The sequence below is a fragment of the Eschscholzia californica genome, unplaced genomic scaffold (genome assembly GCF_041429995.1).
Source record: "Eschscholzia californica isolate CP2 unplaced genomic scaffold, dmEscCali1.0.p SCAF_3, whole genome shotgun sequence".
NCBI lineage: Eukaryota > Viridiplantae > Streptophyta > Magnoliopsida > Ranunculales > Papaveraceae > Eschscholzia > Eschscholzia californica.
In genome coordinates, this window is record NW_028238420.1 from 7,036,798 (window position 1) to 7,053,159 (window position 16,362).

Consider the following 16,362-nt stretch of genomic DNA (forward strand, 5'->3'; position numbering starts at 1 on the left):
TTGGGGAAGAGAGTAAAAATGAGTTTTCCCACGTGGTAAATAAAATAAATCATTTTGTTTTTCCTATTTCTTTTTTTCCCAAAGAAAATCAATTCTCACACTTTTTTAGTTAATCAAACAACACAACTTCAACTTTCCCGTGAAAATAACTTTCTCAGGTCTATTTTCCCACGTATCAAACGGACCCTAAGCTAAATTCTTGAAAACCATGTGTAACCAAGGCAAGCTCATTAATTCTTAACAAAACAATTTTCGACAAACATTTTGCTTTCTTTTGGAAAAGAAAGAGAAGTCTGTAAGCCAGATATTACAAGAGTACTCAAAATTTCAATATTAGAACGTAAATCTTAAACAATAGCATTGGCTGCACTAGCAATCCTAGGCCACAGATCAGCACATTCCTTCCCAATTGGTCCAGTAATAGCAGATCCTGAAATTATAACCCACAACACCAATCAATACATATTTAAAACAAAATCACCTGTAAACAACAAACTACATGTCGAGGAGCAAATTGTATTACCTTTCATTTCTCCCTTTGGGTTCACGATAACTCCAGCATTGTCTGTGTAATAAAGATCCAGCAAACAAATTAGAATCAAGAATGCAAAATATCTAATATAACTACTAGGTTACAACTTAAAATAAACTTCTAACTAGCACAAAGCTTGTAACAACTCGTCAAAGAAAAAGGTAGACACGTGTTCTTCAAGACACAGTTAGAGAAAAGCCATGTGAAATGAAATTTTTGGATCATGTAATAAATGAAATTGAAATGTCATACCCTTCTCATGTTTAAGTTTTGCCGTTTCTCTACTTACTATCCATAAGGCGAGCAGCCTAAACTACAACAATCAGGAATGTTACCATGTCGTAAAGGGATCTCTTAAGCATTGTCTATTACCAAAGTACCCATTTCTTTAATTACTTTGCCTACATAATCACAACCGTTGCATCGTGCGATTTTTATAAATAGTTTTTTATTTGAATGTCATTTGCTTTGAAATAGGCAAAGTGTCCTCACCTTGAGGCTTACACCGATTTTTAGAAGAAAATTTACACAAAACTTATTTAAAAACATAATACAATGTCTTGTTTTGTAATTTGCTACAGTAGTATGTGTCCGAAAAAAATAAATCATTGGTCTCTTTAGTGTCGCATCAACTCCAACTCGTAACAAAACTAACACAGTAGCACGCCAAATAAATCTAATGCTTCTAGATGCTCCTTTTATATTTTGGATTTGATACTTCCCTTAAATTTTAGACAAAGAAATCACTATGACCCAATTTTCACAATTCTGCCCTATTCATAAAGCTTATGCCTCACAACTGAAATGCTGCTGCCTTGTTTCAGCCTCTTTTTTCACAATTGTGCCCTAATTCATTTATACATTTGTCAGCGATTTTACCTGATATACCCAATGAATCCTATAAATCTAATACAATCTCAGTAGATGGTTCAAAGATATTACTAGAAATATAAGTTTTAACAGCTCAATATGTATTAAGGCCAACTTTATAGTACTTAATCACAAAAACTGAGATACCCAGAACAACCCTAAGTTAGGGTTTTCTAAACTCTACAATACAATCTTATAAATCTATAATATATTCGAAGGATTCATCCAAAATAACCCACAAAAACATATTCATCATTGATCAATACAAAAAAATTAAGAACCCTAAAAAGGAAAGCAGAAATGTTTACCTTCAAAGTACATGAAAACACCATCTTTACGGCGCCAGGCTTTTCTTTGTCTAACAATAACAGCAGGCATAACCTTTTTCCTAAGATCAGGTTTACCTTTCTTGACAGTAGCCATAACCATATCACCAACACAAGCTGAAGGTAATCTATTGAGACGACCTTTGATTCCTTTAACGGAAATGATGTAAAGATTCTTAGCACCAGTGTTATCGGCACAGTTAACAGTTGCTGCAACTGGAAGACCTAGTGACATTCTGAACTTGCTTCCTGCTGTTCCTCCACGACCTAAAAATTTGAAAAAACAAAGATAGTAACAATCAATCGATAGGATTCAAAATCTGATTCATCAGAAACCCTAAGCGAGAAACAGAGAGAGAGAGAGAGAGAGTACGCTTTGCCATTGCTGATGGATTGGAAGAGTCCTAGGGCTAGACGGCTTTCTCGTTTTCAAATCTGGATCGAAGAAGAAGACTGCGATTTAGGGTTTGGGGTTTTTATAGTGATGGTATCCCCGAACTTGAGTCTAGGGTTTTAGTCTTTTAGAGTAAGTTGAAGGGGTTGGTTATTTACACCCAACTATTCAAATGAATAATAACCATGGTTTATCCATAACTAGGCATGAAATCCTTTCATTTGATGAGCTAGAAGCTCGGCTACTAGAAGATAACAGTCTAATTACCAAGTATCGGGAACCAACGGTATGTAACCAGCGATAAGATGAACATGCCAAGGGTGGAAGGGGATTTCCCTCTGAGATTGATTTAAAGACTATGTATGAGTATAGAGAGAAATTCTTAAAGATTATAGTAGAAATTTTGAGCCCAATATAGTTTGAGAAGACTAACCAGTCGCTAAAAAGACTCACTAAACAACTGCCACGCCTAAATTAAAATTAACATAGTTTAGAGTTCTTCCCTGGTAGATCGATTCAAATAATGCTTCGCATGTACTTCTTCTGTGCTCCTTTGCATATGGTTGGTTGATTCCTTGTGATCTGTATGTTGCAACTTGACTGATGGGGTTGCTTTATCCCATGGGATTTATGAAAAAGACCTTTCTTGTCGATTTGAGTTGCTTTCCACTCTCACAGCTACCTCCGATAGATGGAACCATTGATTGACCTCGTGGCTCATGTTAATTTTTCTTTTCAATCTTAATAGAACTCTGAGGTCATGTACAACTATTATATATCCTGATCTCGTTTCTGTCAGTCCACTTGTCATGTTGAACCTTTATACCTACTTAAATCATATATCTTTTCCTAGTTATATAGTGTATCCATGTTGTCGAACTTCTTACGATCATTTTGATCGGCTATCCATTCCAGTTTCACCCATCTTGAACTGAAATCAGTTTAGGAACACTAATCGTCCACTTGCTGGGCACTTATGCCTATCAATCAGACCAGTAATAAATAGCATCCATCTCAACTTTCCCTTCGACCCTGGTCGACACTCTACTTCGAATATTAATCTCCATCTTTGTCGTGCAGTTTATGTTGTTTATCTTCCAACTCACTTTTTGTTGATTACATTTGTCTTTGATTATCAAATAGATTTAACTCTGAATCCAAGTTCCGTAACATGTTCACTTCCACCACTTTTCGCAATTTTATTGCAATCGTTTGTCGGATTAGCTGGGTATTTATACTCGGGCTATGACGACGATCCCATTTACCAGGTGTCTGACCTGTTTATACTTTGTAGAATTTGATCGAATATGGTCTCTGTATATGGATAATACTGGCGGGATAACTCGGAATCATCTTATGATTCCATCTTGCAGACATCCTCGTTTCGTCTTAAAACTTTGGGTGTATGTTTAATCCATCTTAAGTGATACAGGAAGTTAGGTACGAGCTTCATCTTTAAATCAACCAGATGTACTCTCAAGATCAAATATCATATCTTTCTCAAGAAGAGTTGCCAGCCTCGCAAGCTACAAAATGAAGACAACTTTACAAATCGAAGTTATATTGTGCACTTTTTCAATTTTGTTATTTTGTTGTACTACTTTACTTATTGTAGTTTCATTTTTCTACTTGGTTTATTGTAATATACGCTTTATGTTAATGTATTGCCTTTCAACAAAAAAAAAACCAAAAAACCCTACATTTTTTTTGTATTGACTAGAGGGTGTTTGATTTTTGCACTTATTAAGTTATTTTCACTTAATCAGTGCGGGCCGACAATTTTAGGCGTTTGTTTTTTCACTTAATAAGTGAATATCACTTCTAAGTGGTGTCAAAGTAAGTGCAAAAAAAGACATAACACCCCTCCACAAAATATAAAAATTACTAACTAAACAACTAAACTCTTCTCAACAAAAAAAAACCATTATAAACCTAATAAATGGCTATGCCTATAAACCAAAACCCGAAACTTACCCTAACCATTATAAACATAGAAAGCGTTGCAACTTACCACACACCTATAAATACCTATACTAATTTGTGCCCTAACCAAAACCCGAAACTTGCTTTGCAGGTTACCAACCCTAATATATGCCTATGCCTATAAACCTATATTAAAACCTAAAATCACTGTCCATTACAATACTAGTCTTCCTAATTAAATTGTGGAGAAAATTTATAAAGGGATTCTAGCGAGAAGAAGACTTCTTGAGAGAGTTAACAACTTTGGGGTAATTTTTTTTCTATTGTCCATGGTTTAATTAATTTATTGATTGACGCTTATTTTGGTGTCTTCATAATGATTGTATTGTTTAGTTAAATATTTATTTATTTGAGAAAGAATGAGAAGGTATACAAACCGATACAGTGATACGACATAAAAAAACGATATTGTATTGTTTACAATATTCATACTTAATAAAATCTATCCCAATTTTTTTCTCCATACACTTAAAATCAATTGTTCAATAAATATTATTGTATATGCTTTGTAACACAACAAATCACTCCAAAAATAAATATCATTGTCTAGAAAGACATACTCACTTCATGAACGACTTTCAATTATATAAACCTTATGATTATAAAAGGAGTTTTAGAATAATATTTGAGAAATTTGAATTAGTTATTAAATCTATTTGTCTGTTTACTTCTATTGCCTGAGAAGAATGTCAAAGCTAAATATTGTGCGTAAAGAATCTGCTGAGAAAGAGACAAAAAAATATCCAAATCTGGAAATTGAACCCGACAATGGAGAAGGATTTCATCGATTTATGTTTAAATTCAGTTGCGATTTTTGGTTACACTGGAAGTTCTCTAAAGAATTGGTCTAACATTATTAAGGAGTTGAATACCAGATACGGTCAAAATTTTGACCAGAAGACCCTTAAAAATAAGTGGAATTCTCTAAAGAACGGGTATATGGTCTGGAGATAACTCACACATAAGACTGGTCATGGTTACAATATTGATCAAGAAACATTCGACTGGCCTGATGAGATATGGAAAACTGTAATTGAGGCAAGTAACATATTTAATATAGATACTAGTATATTAAGTTTAGTAAAATATAAATATTAAATTAGTTTCTTTCTTTTTGCCAATGTAGAAAGACAAGAGGGTTGCAAAGTTTAGGAATCAACCTTTAAATCATTTTAAGGAGTTGGAGAAACTCTTTGAGGGTACACTCTCAACTGGAGAGACTGCTAATAATCCAATTCTATTTGATCAAGATGTCCAGGATGATACATTGAAGGATGACTATGATAAGTTCACTACGAATAAAAGTGAACCTTTTGTGGATCTTGACAAAGATGACTATTTTTCAAAAAATAATGATGTTTATGTGGAAGATTATGCTATTTCACTAAGTCATACTCTTGAAAAGTCTCAAGGTTCAGGAAAAAGAAAAAGATCAAGTGCGGAGTATAGTGAATTACTTGGAATAATGCGCTCTCATGTTGAAGGCTCCAAAGCTGATAGAGAAATTCTTATGAAGAAAATTGAGCACGAACTTAAAGAAGATGTAGAAACCAAAACTTATTCTGTTGATGAATGTCTTAAGATAATAAATGCAATGAAGGTCATACCTGGTGTTCAGTTAGATAAAAAAATTTATGCGACTGCTACAATATTACTTTGTAAAAATACTGAACTGCGAAAGGCTTTCATGATGCAAGAAGACGTAGATGATAAGGTAATCTTTTTAGAAGAACTAGTGAAACAATCATAGGGTCGCATTATTGTTTATTTATTTAGGTTTCTTTGTTTTTATTCTTTAAGTTTAGTCTTATAAGATTCTTATTAAATTTAAAATCATAAACTAGAATTTTATCTTTATCATGGTTTATATGAGATTTAAATTTTCGTTTTAATTTTAACTCATGTTTGGTTGCTTAAGATTTTTTTTTCTTTGTAGATTTATTAAATTTGGTCAACATGGTATCAAATGCGGATTTAATTTTACATTTCATTAAAGAAGATGAAATATTTTTTTTTTTGCATTAATCATACTCTTATGGTTCAAACCTAACGAATTTCGTGCTCCCAACATTCGTCGAAGTTTATGTGTCTCTTCACTCACTGGCAAAGTGTACATACGGGAATTGTTAGATGGTCCATCTATAGTGATCAATTATTAAGAATGCATAAAGATGCATTTATAAAGTTGCCTTCTCATTTAAGAGATAAAGGGTTTCTTACGAATAGTAAACATATAAATGTTGAAGAAAAACTTGTCATGTTCTTAATGACAGTCGGTCATAAAGAAACCAAGCGTATGATTAACCATCGTTTCCAACATTGGGGACAAACTATTAGTAAATTTTTTCATGAAGTGTTGAGGGATATGTAGGAATTCGCAAAAGAAATGATAGTTCCACCCAATTTTGAAAAACCAAACCAATAAGAACACATAAACGACTTAGAGAAGGGGCATTCAGAGGAGCTATTGGCGCATTAGATGGTACATTAATCCATGCTCGGATTCCTCCTGAAAAAAGAATTTCTTTTAGAGGGCGAGGTGGGAAAGAGTGTTTTCAAAATGTGATGGGCGTATGTGATTTTGATATGAAGTTCTTATTTGTGGTAGCTGGATGGGAAGGTGTAGCCCATAACTCCAGGGTGTTGTCCGAGACTGTCCGTAACCCAGCTTTGAAATTTCCACATCCCCCTTCAGGTAAAATATGTCCATTATTTACAATAAAATTTCATTTAAAACCTTAATATGGACTTTATTTTGTATTTGTTGGTGCAGATAAATATTATTTATATGACCTTGCTTACACCAACACTAGAGGGTTTATGGCCCCTTATCACAATCAAAGATATTGGTTGTTGAGTTGGAAATCTGGACCTGCTGTTGGTAAAGAAGAAATATTTAACCGCGCGCATGCCCGGTTAAAAAATGTGATTGAACGAGCCTTTGGTGTGTTGAAGTGTAGATTTCCTATATTAAGAAAAATGCCATCTTATAGTTTTCAAATCCAAATACATATTGTGGTTGCATGCATAGCGTTACACAATTATCTTCGTCGACATTCACTCGATGATCCATTGTTCCAACAATATAAAGATGTTAAGGCAGAGATAAACAACAATGTTCCTATAGACTCTGATGATCTAATGCCACATTCTCAGACATTCTGACGTCAAGATCAAGCTGTAATGATCCAACCCCGAAACGAAATTGCTGATGAACTAGTTAATAGTGCAAATGTGATTGCTTAATGCGTATTTTCTTACATAACTCTATGGGACATGAAGTTCAGTTACCTTATCAATTTAGGATGTGAAGTTTGATTAATTATGATTGATTTTTTTAAATAAATTTTACTAACAAAAGTTACATAATTAAGAGATTTTATGCAAGGATAATCTAGACAATTTACATTTTTTTTAAGCGCTAATAAGTGATGAAAAACAAACGACATTGCAATTGTAAGTGATAAAAAACAAACGGCGTTGCACTTATTAAGTGATAGCACTTTATAAGTGATATTCACTTGTAAGCGCTGTCACTTAGAAGTGCTAAAAAATCAAACACCACACCCTCTAAAAGTTGTCAAAATATTATGGTTAACTATACATAAAGTGTAAAATAATATAAGTAATTGTCATTGAGGTCATTATCTCATTATTTGGTTCCCAAAATACCCTTGCCTATTAGAAATTATTTTCTCTCTCAACAAACTCAAAAAACAATTAAGGTTTTTTTTCATTTCTTCTTCTCGATTTTCTTTATCTTCTTCTCAGATCTTCTATTTCTTTCTTTTCAACCTGACATCAACACTCACCATTGTGGCGCTGGATAATAACCACTTTATCTTTCCAAAAGAAACCTTCTTCGTGAAACTCTAATGGTGAAATTCAAAAAAGTCACAGGTGAGTTCAATTCATCTTCTTCTTCTTCTTCTGTGGATTTCACTAAATTTGGAGTTTCGTCCACAAATTGATTCATTATAGTAGTTACAAGTAAAATGTCTTCTTCTTCAATCAAACCCTGACTTTTCAATCTCCTAGTAGTTCTCAATTCTAACCACAGTACCTAGTGAGTTTAAAACCAGTTTCACTTATTATGTTAATGGGGTTTGATGAAATACTTGTTTGTGAAACTAAAGTCAAGAACTAGAATTTTTAAAACTCTTTTAGTTGATTTAATATAACATTACCAGTTCTCTGATTTTAGTTACCCAAATTTGTTCTCTTTTGATTCTCTTAGTTTTAATTCGAGTTTCTTTAAAATGGTTTAATAGGTATTTGAATCTTGTTTTTGATTCAATTTCTCTCCAGTTTGACATAAAAAATGAAGTTTTTACTTGAGGATAGTGTGTTACTATGGTCCAACATTCAACATTAAGACGAGCAAAGAAAATCGAATATGAGGTTAGATATTACGTAATAATAATAATGATAATGTAGTTTGTGCTTGCAATTTTGCATAATGTGACTCTTATGAAATGATAATCTTTTTAAAATACTGTATCCATGATATATGCCTTGATTTTGTAACATCTTTCCGGTACCAAACAATTCTTTGCAAGTGGTTAAAGAGGCTTCCGAAAGCATCCGGATCAAACACAAAAAGGTTGAAAAAACCCGAGTTTTTGAAAGATATGTAAGTGTTAAACTCCTTGTGAAATTTTGTTTACTTAAATTAACCCTCCATTCATTAATTTTGGTTTGATTTTGTGAAAACTATTTTTTAAAAGAAAACAAGAAAAGACTAAAGAATAATGAAATCAAGATGGGAAAGAAATCTAGGGTTCTTGATTCCACCACATAAATAGACTATCTAAAACATGCATTCAATTAACAAATTCCTTTTTTTCATATATAACTCAAAATCTAACATAATAAACTATTTAGATTCCGGAAGATATTCTTTAATAACACATTTCAAAATCATTTATAGTTTAATTGATTATCACATAAAAGTTATATTCCTTAATAATCATTCATCATCTAGTAAGCATATCCCATCTAATAACTTAACAAAAGCATGAAATATCTCACTATGAAGCATGAATAAAGACAAGATTATAAGATCTATATGAAATAACAATTAATAGACATTGAAGCTCAATACAAGGATTCATTAATCAATATCATATTTCAAAATAAGCCCAAGTATGGGTTTCCTCTAAAACTCTAGATACAAGATTAGCTACTCATGAAATCTAAAGTAATATTCATTGAAATTCTAAAGTAAATGGAATTACAAAAGATAATGAAAAGAAATCACCAACTGAGATTTAGATCCATAGCTCCTTGTGCCTCCATGTTGATGTCCAATATTAGCTCCAAATGTTCCAAGAATATTACCCAAAACTCCAAATAATAGCTTTTTAGAAGATGAAAGAAGAGAAATTTAGAAGAGAGATAGAAGAAGAAGAGATTTATGAGGAAATTAGAAGTTTGGATGAAGAAATTAGAAGGTTAGATGTAGAGATTAGAAGTAGAAAGAAATTAGAAAGAAGATATGAAGGTGGCAGAGAAAGTAGTAGAAGAAATGAATTTAGGGTTAGAAGAGGGAAGGAGAAGTGGCTTAGAAATTAGAGAAGGGTGCCTTTTGAGAGGGATTTTAAGTCTCAAGAGAAACGAAAGAGGTAGAGATTTATTTATAGGTGGGTTTATGGCTAGGGTTTTAGGAGTTAATTGAGAGAAAATGGTAGAAAAAGGGTTAAAATAGGAAGTTAGGGTTGCTTTCTACTCAAGAAATGATTTCTTATTGGTTGAACATAAAGTGAGACAAAAAGGAAGGGCTTTTAGGTAATTTCGGTGGGTTAAAAGGAGAAAAGAGGGACCACGATATTCTGTCCGGTCTGTGCATTCAGGACGTGCCACGTCACCTGCTATTATCCCACCAGCCAGAATGGTGCCCGAAAGTGTCCCACCAGTCTACATTGTTTGACTCCAACTTTGACTATGCATATCTCACTCTTCCGGACTCCGAATTGACTTCCGTTTTCTCCTACGAGCTCGTCTCGGACTCTACTTTTCACTCGTTACTGATCTTGTCCAAATTTCACAGAATACCCTTGACTCCAAATGACCAAAATACCCTTCAAGTAACTTCCTCCCGTTTTTAATCACTTTTCACACATAACTCTACAAAAGACACCTAATCAAGAAAACCAACCATTTTATTATAATAAATACACGAAACGGACTAACTCGGCTAAATTAAACGACTCAGATGAGACATTTTCATGACCCATCAGTTTACATTCTCGATTTGCAAATCAAATTTGCAACATATGCAGCTCAGATTATATTCTGCAAAGCTTGCAAATCATTTTTGCGATCTATATTTTGCAAACACAGTTTGCAGTTTACATTATGCAAACATATGTTTGCAGAACAAATTGTTGCAAAGAGATGTTTGCAGAACTTAGTTGCAAACACTTGTTTGCAAAACTTGTTCGCAAAGACTTGTTTGCAAAACAGATTGTTGCAAACACATGTTTGCAGAACTTGTTCCAACCACTTGTTTGCAAAACAGATTGTTGCAACCACGTGTTTGCAGAAAAACGTAAGTGAAAAAACGCTTTTTTTTTTCTGGATTTTTTTTTTGAAAAAAAGTATTGAAAGTGGATCTTGTTAGAAAGCTAATAAAAACTCTTTATAGAAATCCGATATCTCAAACAAAAGTTATATCGATTTGAAATTTAAAGAAAAATAAAAGAATTTAGTTACAAAAAAAGACAAAAAAGGGTATTTTAATATTTGTATACTTTTTGACCTGAATATCAATTTTCAAATGTCCTGTGTTTTTTTACTTATTTTCTATATTATTTTGACCTATATAGAAATTACCCCTTTTCCTTACATTGTTTTTACATACATCACTGTGGGGGGGATTCGTGGAAGAAAATTAAAAGGAAATGGCCAAACGCCCTCGTGGCGAACCCATGCCCACAAGGATAAGAGCCTTACGCTCTACGCCTCCATCGACTGAGCTAGATGGGCAAATGTTTCTGAAAAGCGAATACACTAGTTTTTTTTTTGGAAAACGAATATACTAGTTAGATACTAGAGAAATACATTGGACTCCCAACCCAAACTCCCCCGAATACGAAAATATTGGCCAGAGCGTGGGAGTATGACTATGACACCGACACAATCCACCACAATGAACCTATCTTTTCCAGGTCTTTTATTATTGGTTATGTTTTAAAAATGAAGTTGGATTTCTTTTAGGGATATAGACTTTGATAGTCATAATTAAAGTTAGATGTTGAAATATAGACATTAAGAGTCCACGGGAGAATAGTCCAAACTAATACCCTAAAAAGATATAGGGTACCATCTTGCCCAAAAAATAAAAATAGATTTTTAGTCTTTTAGAGGAAGGCCAATGTGGGGGTTCAGGCTCCCAATTTGGGATCCCCAGAATTTTGGGAGCCTCTGATTTTTTTCAACTCCAATGTCGGGCTCCCAACAGGGCTTCCAAATCCAAATTATGTAATGTGTGGTGTACGTATGTGGGATTTGTGTCTCAATTTTCAAACATGAAATTATTGGCTCAAAAAGTTAAAATTTTGGGGGGAGTTTGAAATTCAAATTTTACTAATTTTTTTTTTGGGGATTGCAAGCTCGTTTTGCTATTATCCGAGGACCGACACGTTTTTGAGATGTCAAAACACTAGGTAATATTATGAAGGCATGTATTATAATTCATAACATGATAATCGAAAATGAAGGACCTAATGTAACTACCAATTTTGTTGGAATTGTTCAAGAACCAGTGTTTCTTAGGGGAGTTGTCGTCGAAGAGTTGTTTGCTCGTCTTGGCCGTGTTAGAAGCCTAGAAGTTCATACACAATTAAAGGTAGATCTTGTAGAGCACTTGTGGAATACGAAAGATCTCAACGACGACTGACGGATCTTCTGGCATTAATTTACTTATTTTTCTGTATTTCAGTTTAGTTTAAATATGTATTTCACTTTTTAATCAATGAATTATCTATTTATAAAAAATCTATAAAGAAATCAGACTTACATTAGACTTTCAGAAATTAAAACATCTACAAAAAAATAAAAGAATTGTTTAAAAAAAAGTTAAAGGTAAAATGGGGTGGGGGAAGGGGTGGGTCCCCCACCCCATTTTATTGTTGGGAGTCCCCAACGGCTCTTAAATCGGGGTGGGAGCCCAACCCCGACGCTCCCGGGTTGGAGCGTCCAAAGGTTGGGATGTGGTTCCCAAATTTGAATTGGAAGTCCCAACCCATGCACATTGGACTTGCTCTTAGGTGTTTTGTCTAAAATAACCTCGTATGTGTTTGTTAAATCTTTTCATATCCTTCTATAAATGTCCCACAACCCTTTAGAAATCTTTAGATTTCTTCTCATTAGTTCTAACTCATCTTTCCTCTCTAACAGAAAATCACACGTTCTCTCTGTTGGAAAATTGTTTATATAATAAATAATTTTTTATTTGAGTGAAATTAAATCTAATGGTTACTTGTGAAAAGACACAAGTTATGGGAAGTCACAACCCAAATGGAGGGACATCTTGTGGATTTGTAGAGTCATGAGTAACTCTATAAATACTCAATTTGATTTCTCTTTTATATATATAAGTTTTGGACAACCTTTAGTATATTGTGAAGACAAAGTTGAGTAGTCTAGAGTCGTCAATGAGAGCATAGTAACTGGAAAGTTCGATGGAGCCTATAGAATTGTAGTGCTTCTTTCTATACGACGCGATCGTTGTATCTTGGGAGACAAATGTCTATAGAACCGTTAGCACCAATGCGGGGACATGATTGTCTTAAGGAAAGAGTGACCACTCGCCTCGATCAAACAAGATAAGTTTTCGTTTTTATATTTATATATTATAGTATAATTGTGTTATTTAATTGTCAAGAATTCGAATCCGTAAACTCCGAAACCAACAATCTTAAGACAATCAATTTGAGTTTGGTTTCAATTCTTGACTATTCCCCATGTGATATTACTTTTAGTTTGCCTACTGGATTTTTATAGTTTATGTGGAAAAAACACCTGTTGATCTTGGTGAACCGAGTAGAAGTCTGATGTGCGTCCAAGTTACATTGACCTTGTTCCAGAAAGGTCTACATACACATAATCAACCAAATAGATTTTACGGGGTCTTATAATTCATGTTGAGAAGATTACCACCATGAAAAGTGAAGTTGTGATACTGTTCTGTTATGCACAATGCATGACTTATTCATGTCATCTTTGCTTTTGGGAAACCCCTTATTTGATAAAATGTTAACTTTGCTGTACTGGTTAATACCCATGTTAAAGATACACATAAAATTAGTTCGATAGAACGTTTTCAAGAAATTAGTGCTACATAGGGTACTAATAGTTCTAGACTTTGAACGCCAAATTATGTAGATTCATGTTATTTTGACAAATATGGTGATGTCGTTTTAGAGTAAAGGATTCACTAATGACCAGAACTCGAAACATGATCTGATAGTAAACCCCAAAGATATTGGCCGAAAACTCATAATACGAGGATGAAAATCCTTATGCTATTATGGTTATCCGCATTTTAAAATTTTGAACATCACTTAAAGTGATAAATATTCAGGTACATTGATATCATGACAACTTGCTACACGATGGAGTAAATGAAACAATAAATGGCAGTTTTGCCTTATTATCAAGGTCCAAGAAGTCTGAGAATGGTAATGACCATGAGAAAAATTTACAGATGGTATTCTACAAGTTGCATACATATTACTGTATTGGATTTATTAACGAATGATTCAATTTGGACACTGAATGATGCAGTAACAATGAAGTTGAATCATTAACTCATTGATGGTTTACATGGGTTTTTATCACATGCTTGGAATATGTTTGATTAAAAATGCCTGACTGGAACAAAATCTATGTCAATTTAACATGTAAAATATAATGTATTATACACCAAGTTATTGACAGGCTAATAAACTAGACATTAGTTTTGAAAAGAAAGTAAGACTCAATTTGAGTTCTTCCATGATGAATGCCAAACTTTATACTGACCATGTGAATGATGAAAACATACAGTGGTAGATTGGTGGTATCATTGAAATGGATAACTATATATTTTTTTTAGTTTAGTTTAGTATATATATATATATATATATTTGGCCTGAGTTGCTGGATTGTCCAATGTTTAAGGTTATAAATAAATTTATATTAGTAGATGGGCATCAAATAACAAGAATAGGTTTAAGTATTGGAAGGAGTCTATTGTGGATGGAAAGATACATTGGTTGGGATTCAAGAAGCTGTGAAGGGAGAAGACGTTTTTCCCCCATCATCACTTCCCTTCAACTACTTAGTTTAAATGAGTCTGAGAAGAATCACAGTAATAGTGAGGAAAACTGTATAAGTGATATGGATCAAAGACGTCATTGGAGATTTGCATTCAACAAAATAACGTTGAAGTGCGTAGTTGAAGTGGTGTTGATTTCCAAATACCCTCACGATATGCTCTGCTAAATCTCTAATACATGTGCTGAGAAAGAATGATTTAGAGTAAATCACAACACCAATCCATCTGGGATAAATGCAAGATTGTGGGGGATTGTATCTCAGTATACTTTCCGATATTCCGAAGAATTCATTTCCTTAAAATACTTGATAAGTTCCTCCGCACATCCAGTGCCATCGGCATATAGATGCAATTTCGTTATTAGAAGCAATAAGATGCTCTTCTTGTTCTCCCATTTCAAGATGAAGAACTAGTTTATCCTTCACCGGGTAACGATAAGAAGAATAGCAGGAAATCATGTAGTGTCACTGGAAAATGAAATTAATCATTTTTTTTTAATCCAAATTTGAGGTTAGATGTCTAAAGATAGAGTCATGTTCCCTTCAACTCTATCAAGACAATGTATTCCTGGTCTCTCAAAAAAAAAAAAAAAAAAACAGAGATAAAACCCATGCAAGAAGGGAAGAATTGGTTTAGCGAGTTTTGCTGTAGGGCTCCAATATTAAGTGTGGTCGTCTTGTAACATAATCTTATCATAGGACAGACTCACTGTTAGTCATTAACTACAAGTTTCATGACATCTTAGTGAGAGTCATGAAATGTGGGGGAAGCATGAACCTATGATATGTCATAGTTGTTTTCCTATTAACGTTGAAGATATTATGTTAAAATTGGAGTTGGTTTTGATTAATTCGGGCATGGTATATAATATAGATATCTTGTTTGGTTGTTCACTACAAACATTAGTATACCAAAATATTAGTTTTATAAAACTAAATGAATGTCCAATCAGTTGTCGAAATCCACATAGCATGTGTGTATTTCAACTGAAATAGATAAGATAAGAAAATGAATTTCTTAGAGGATATTCGAAAATATAATAATTCATATACGGATCGACAAAATAGTACCATAAAATAGTAAGGTCGTGGTATATGCGTCGACGTAATATTATCATGAAATGATTGCTCTATACAGTTTGATAAACTGGATCAACTATGCATGCATATAAAGTTGAATGACAACCTAACAGGATCCAAATAGAAAAGGTGTGTCAATCAGGAGCAATTATCATCAAGGGGAATGGGGTTATTGCCTAAGTAAATGAGTAAAGTCATAACGGAAACCCAACCTAGTTGACTGGAGATCCCAAGATCTTGGTTCAATGGGAAACTGAAGTTATATACTGACTCGCCAGTGACACTGAAAGAGAATATTCTCTTACCCATTCCTATGATGAATCAGTGTTGCCTGTAATGAGTGAGGATGAGGTTATCTTTTAATGATTCCTATAATTTAGAATTATTTTCTCTAAATGGGGTATAACAGGATACCTTTAATAGGAGATCACCTATATGAGTGTGAACTGGTGCCGGTTCCGTGAGAAGGTCGTAATGGCAGACTTCTCTAAAGCGCTCATGAAACCCGAGAATGTTCAAGGCCGAAATGAACACAACCGAGAACTAAAGGTTATAAGGAGTGTCATGTGTGATAGATACTGCATCGGTTTACAGTTCATGGGACCCAGTTCAAGACATAGTTCACTAAGGTCCTTGTAAATCCGGTATCTATTCACTACGGAAGATTCAAAGCCAAAAGCTATCTTTCCCGATGCATGGTATCTCCTGTTATGCTCTCATATGTATGTATGTTATGTATGTATGTCTGTTTGTCTGTCTGTCTGTCTGTCTGTTTGTCTGTCATCTGTCTTTTGTGGGTAATTTCACTCATGTGGGGGATTGTTGGAAAATTGTTTATATAATAAATAATTTTTTAT

General features: G+C 33.7%; 1 protein-coding gene across 1 annotated transcript; it reads right to left on the reverse strand.

The window, feature by feature from the left end:
* Window positions 1-213: 213 nt before the first annotated feature.
* Window positions 214-2,444, reverse strand: LOC147548068 (large ribosomal subunit protein uL14x/uL14z/uL14y). The gene is made up of 4 exons (XM_086664876.1): window positions 2,102-2,444; window positions 1,711-1,995; window positions 524-565; window positions 214-430 (listed from the first exon to the last, which is right to left on the reverse strand). Exons 1-4 carry the CDS (start codon window positions 2,109-2,111, stop codon window positions 348-350), a joined length of 420 nt encoding a protein of 139 aa, XP_086521002.1. The 5' UTR covers window positions 2,112-2,444; the 3' UTR covers window positions 214-347.
* Window positions 2,445-16,362: the final 13,918 nt, after the last annotated feature.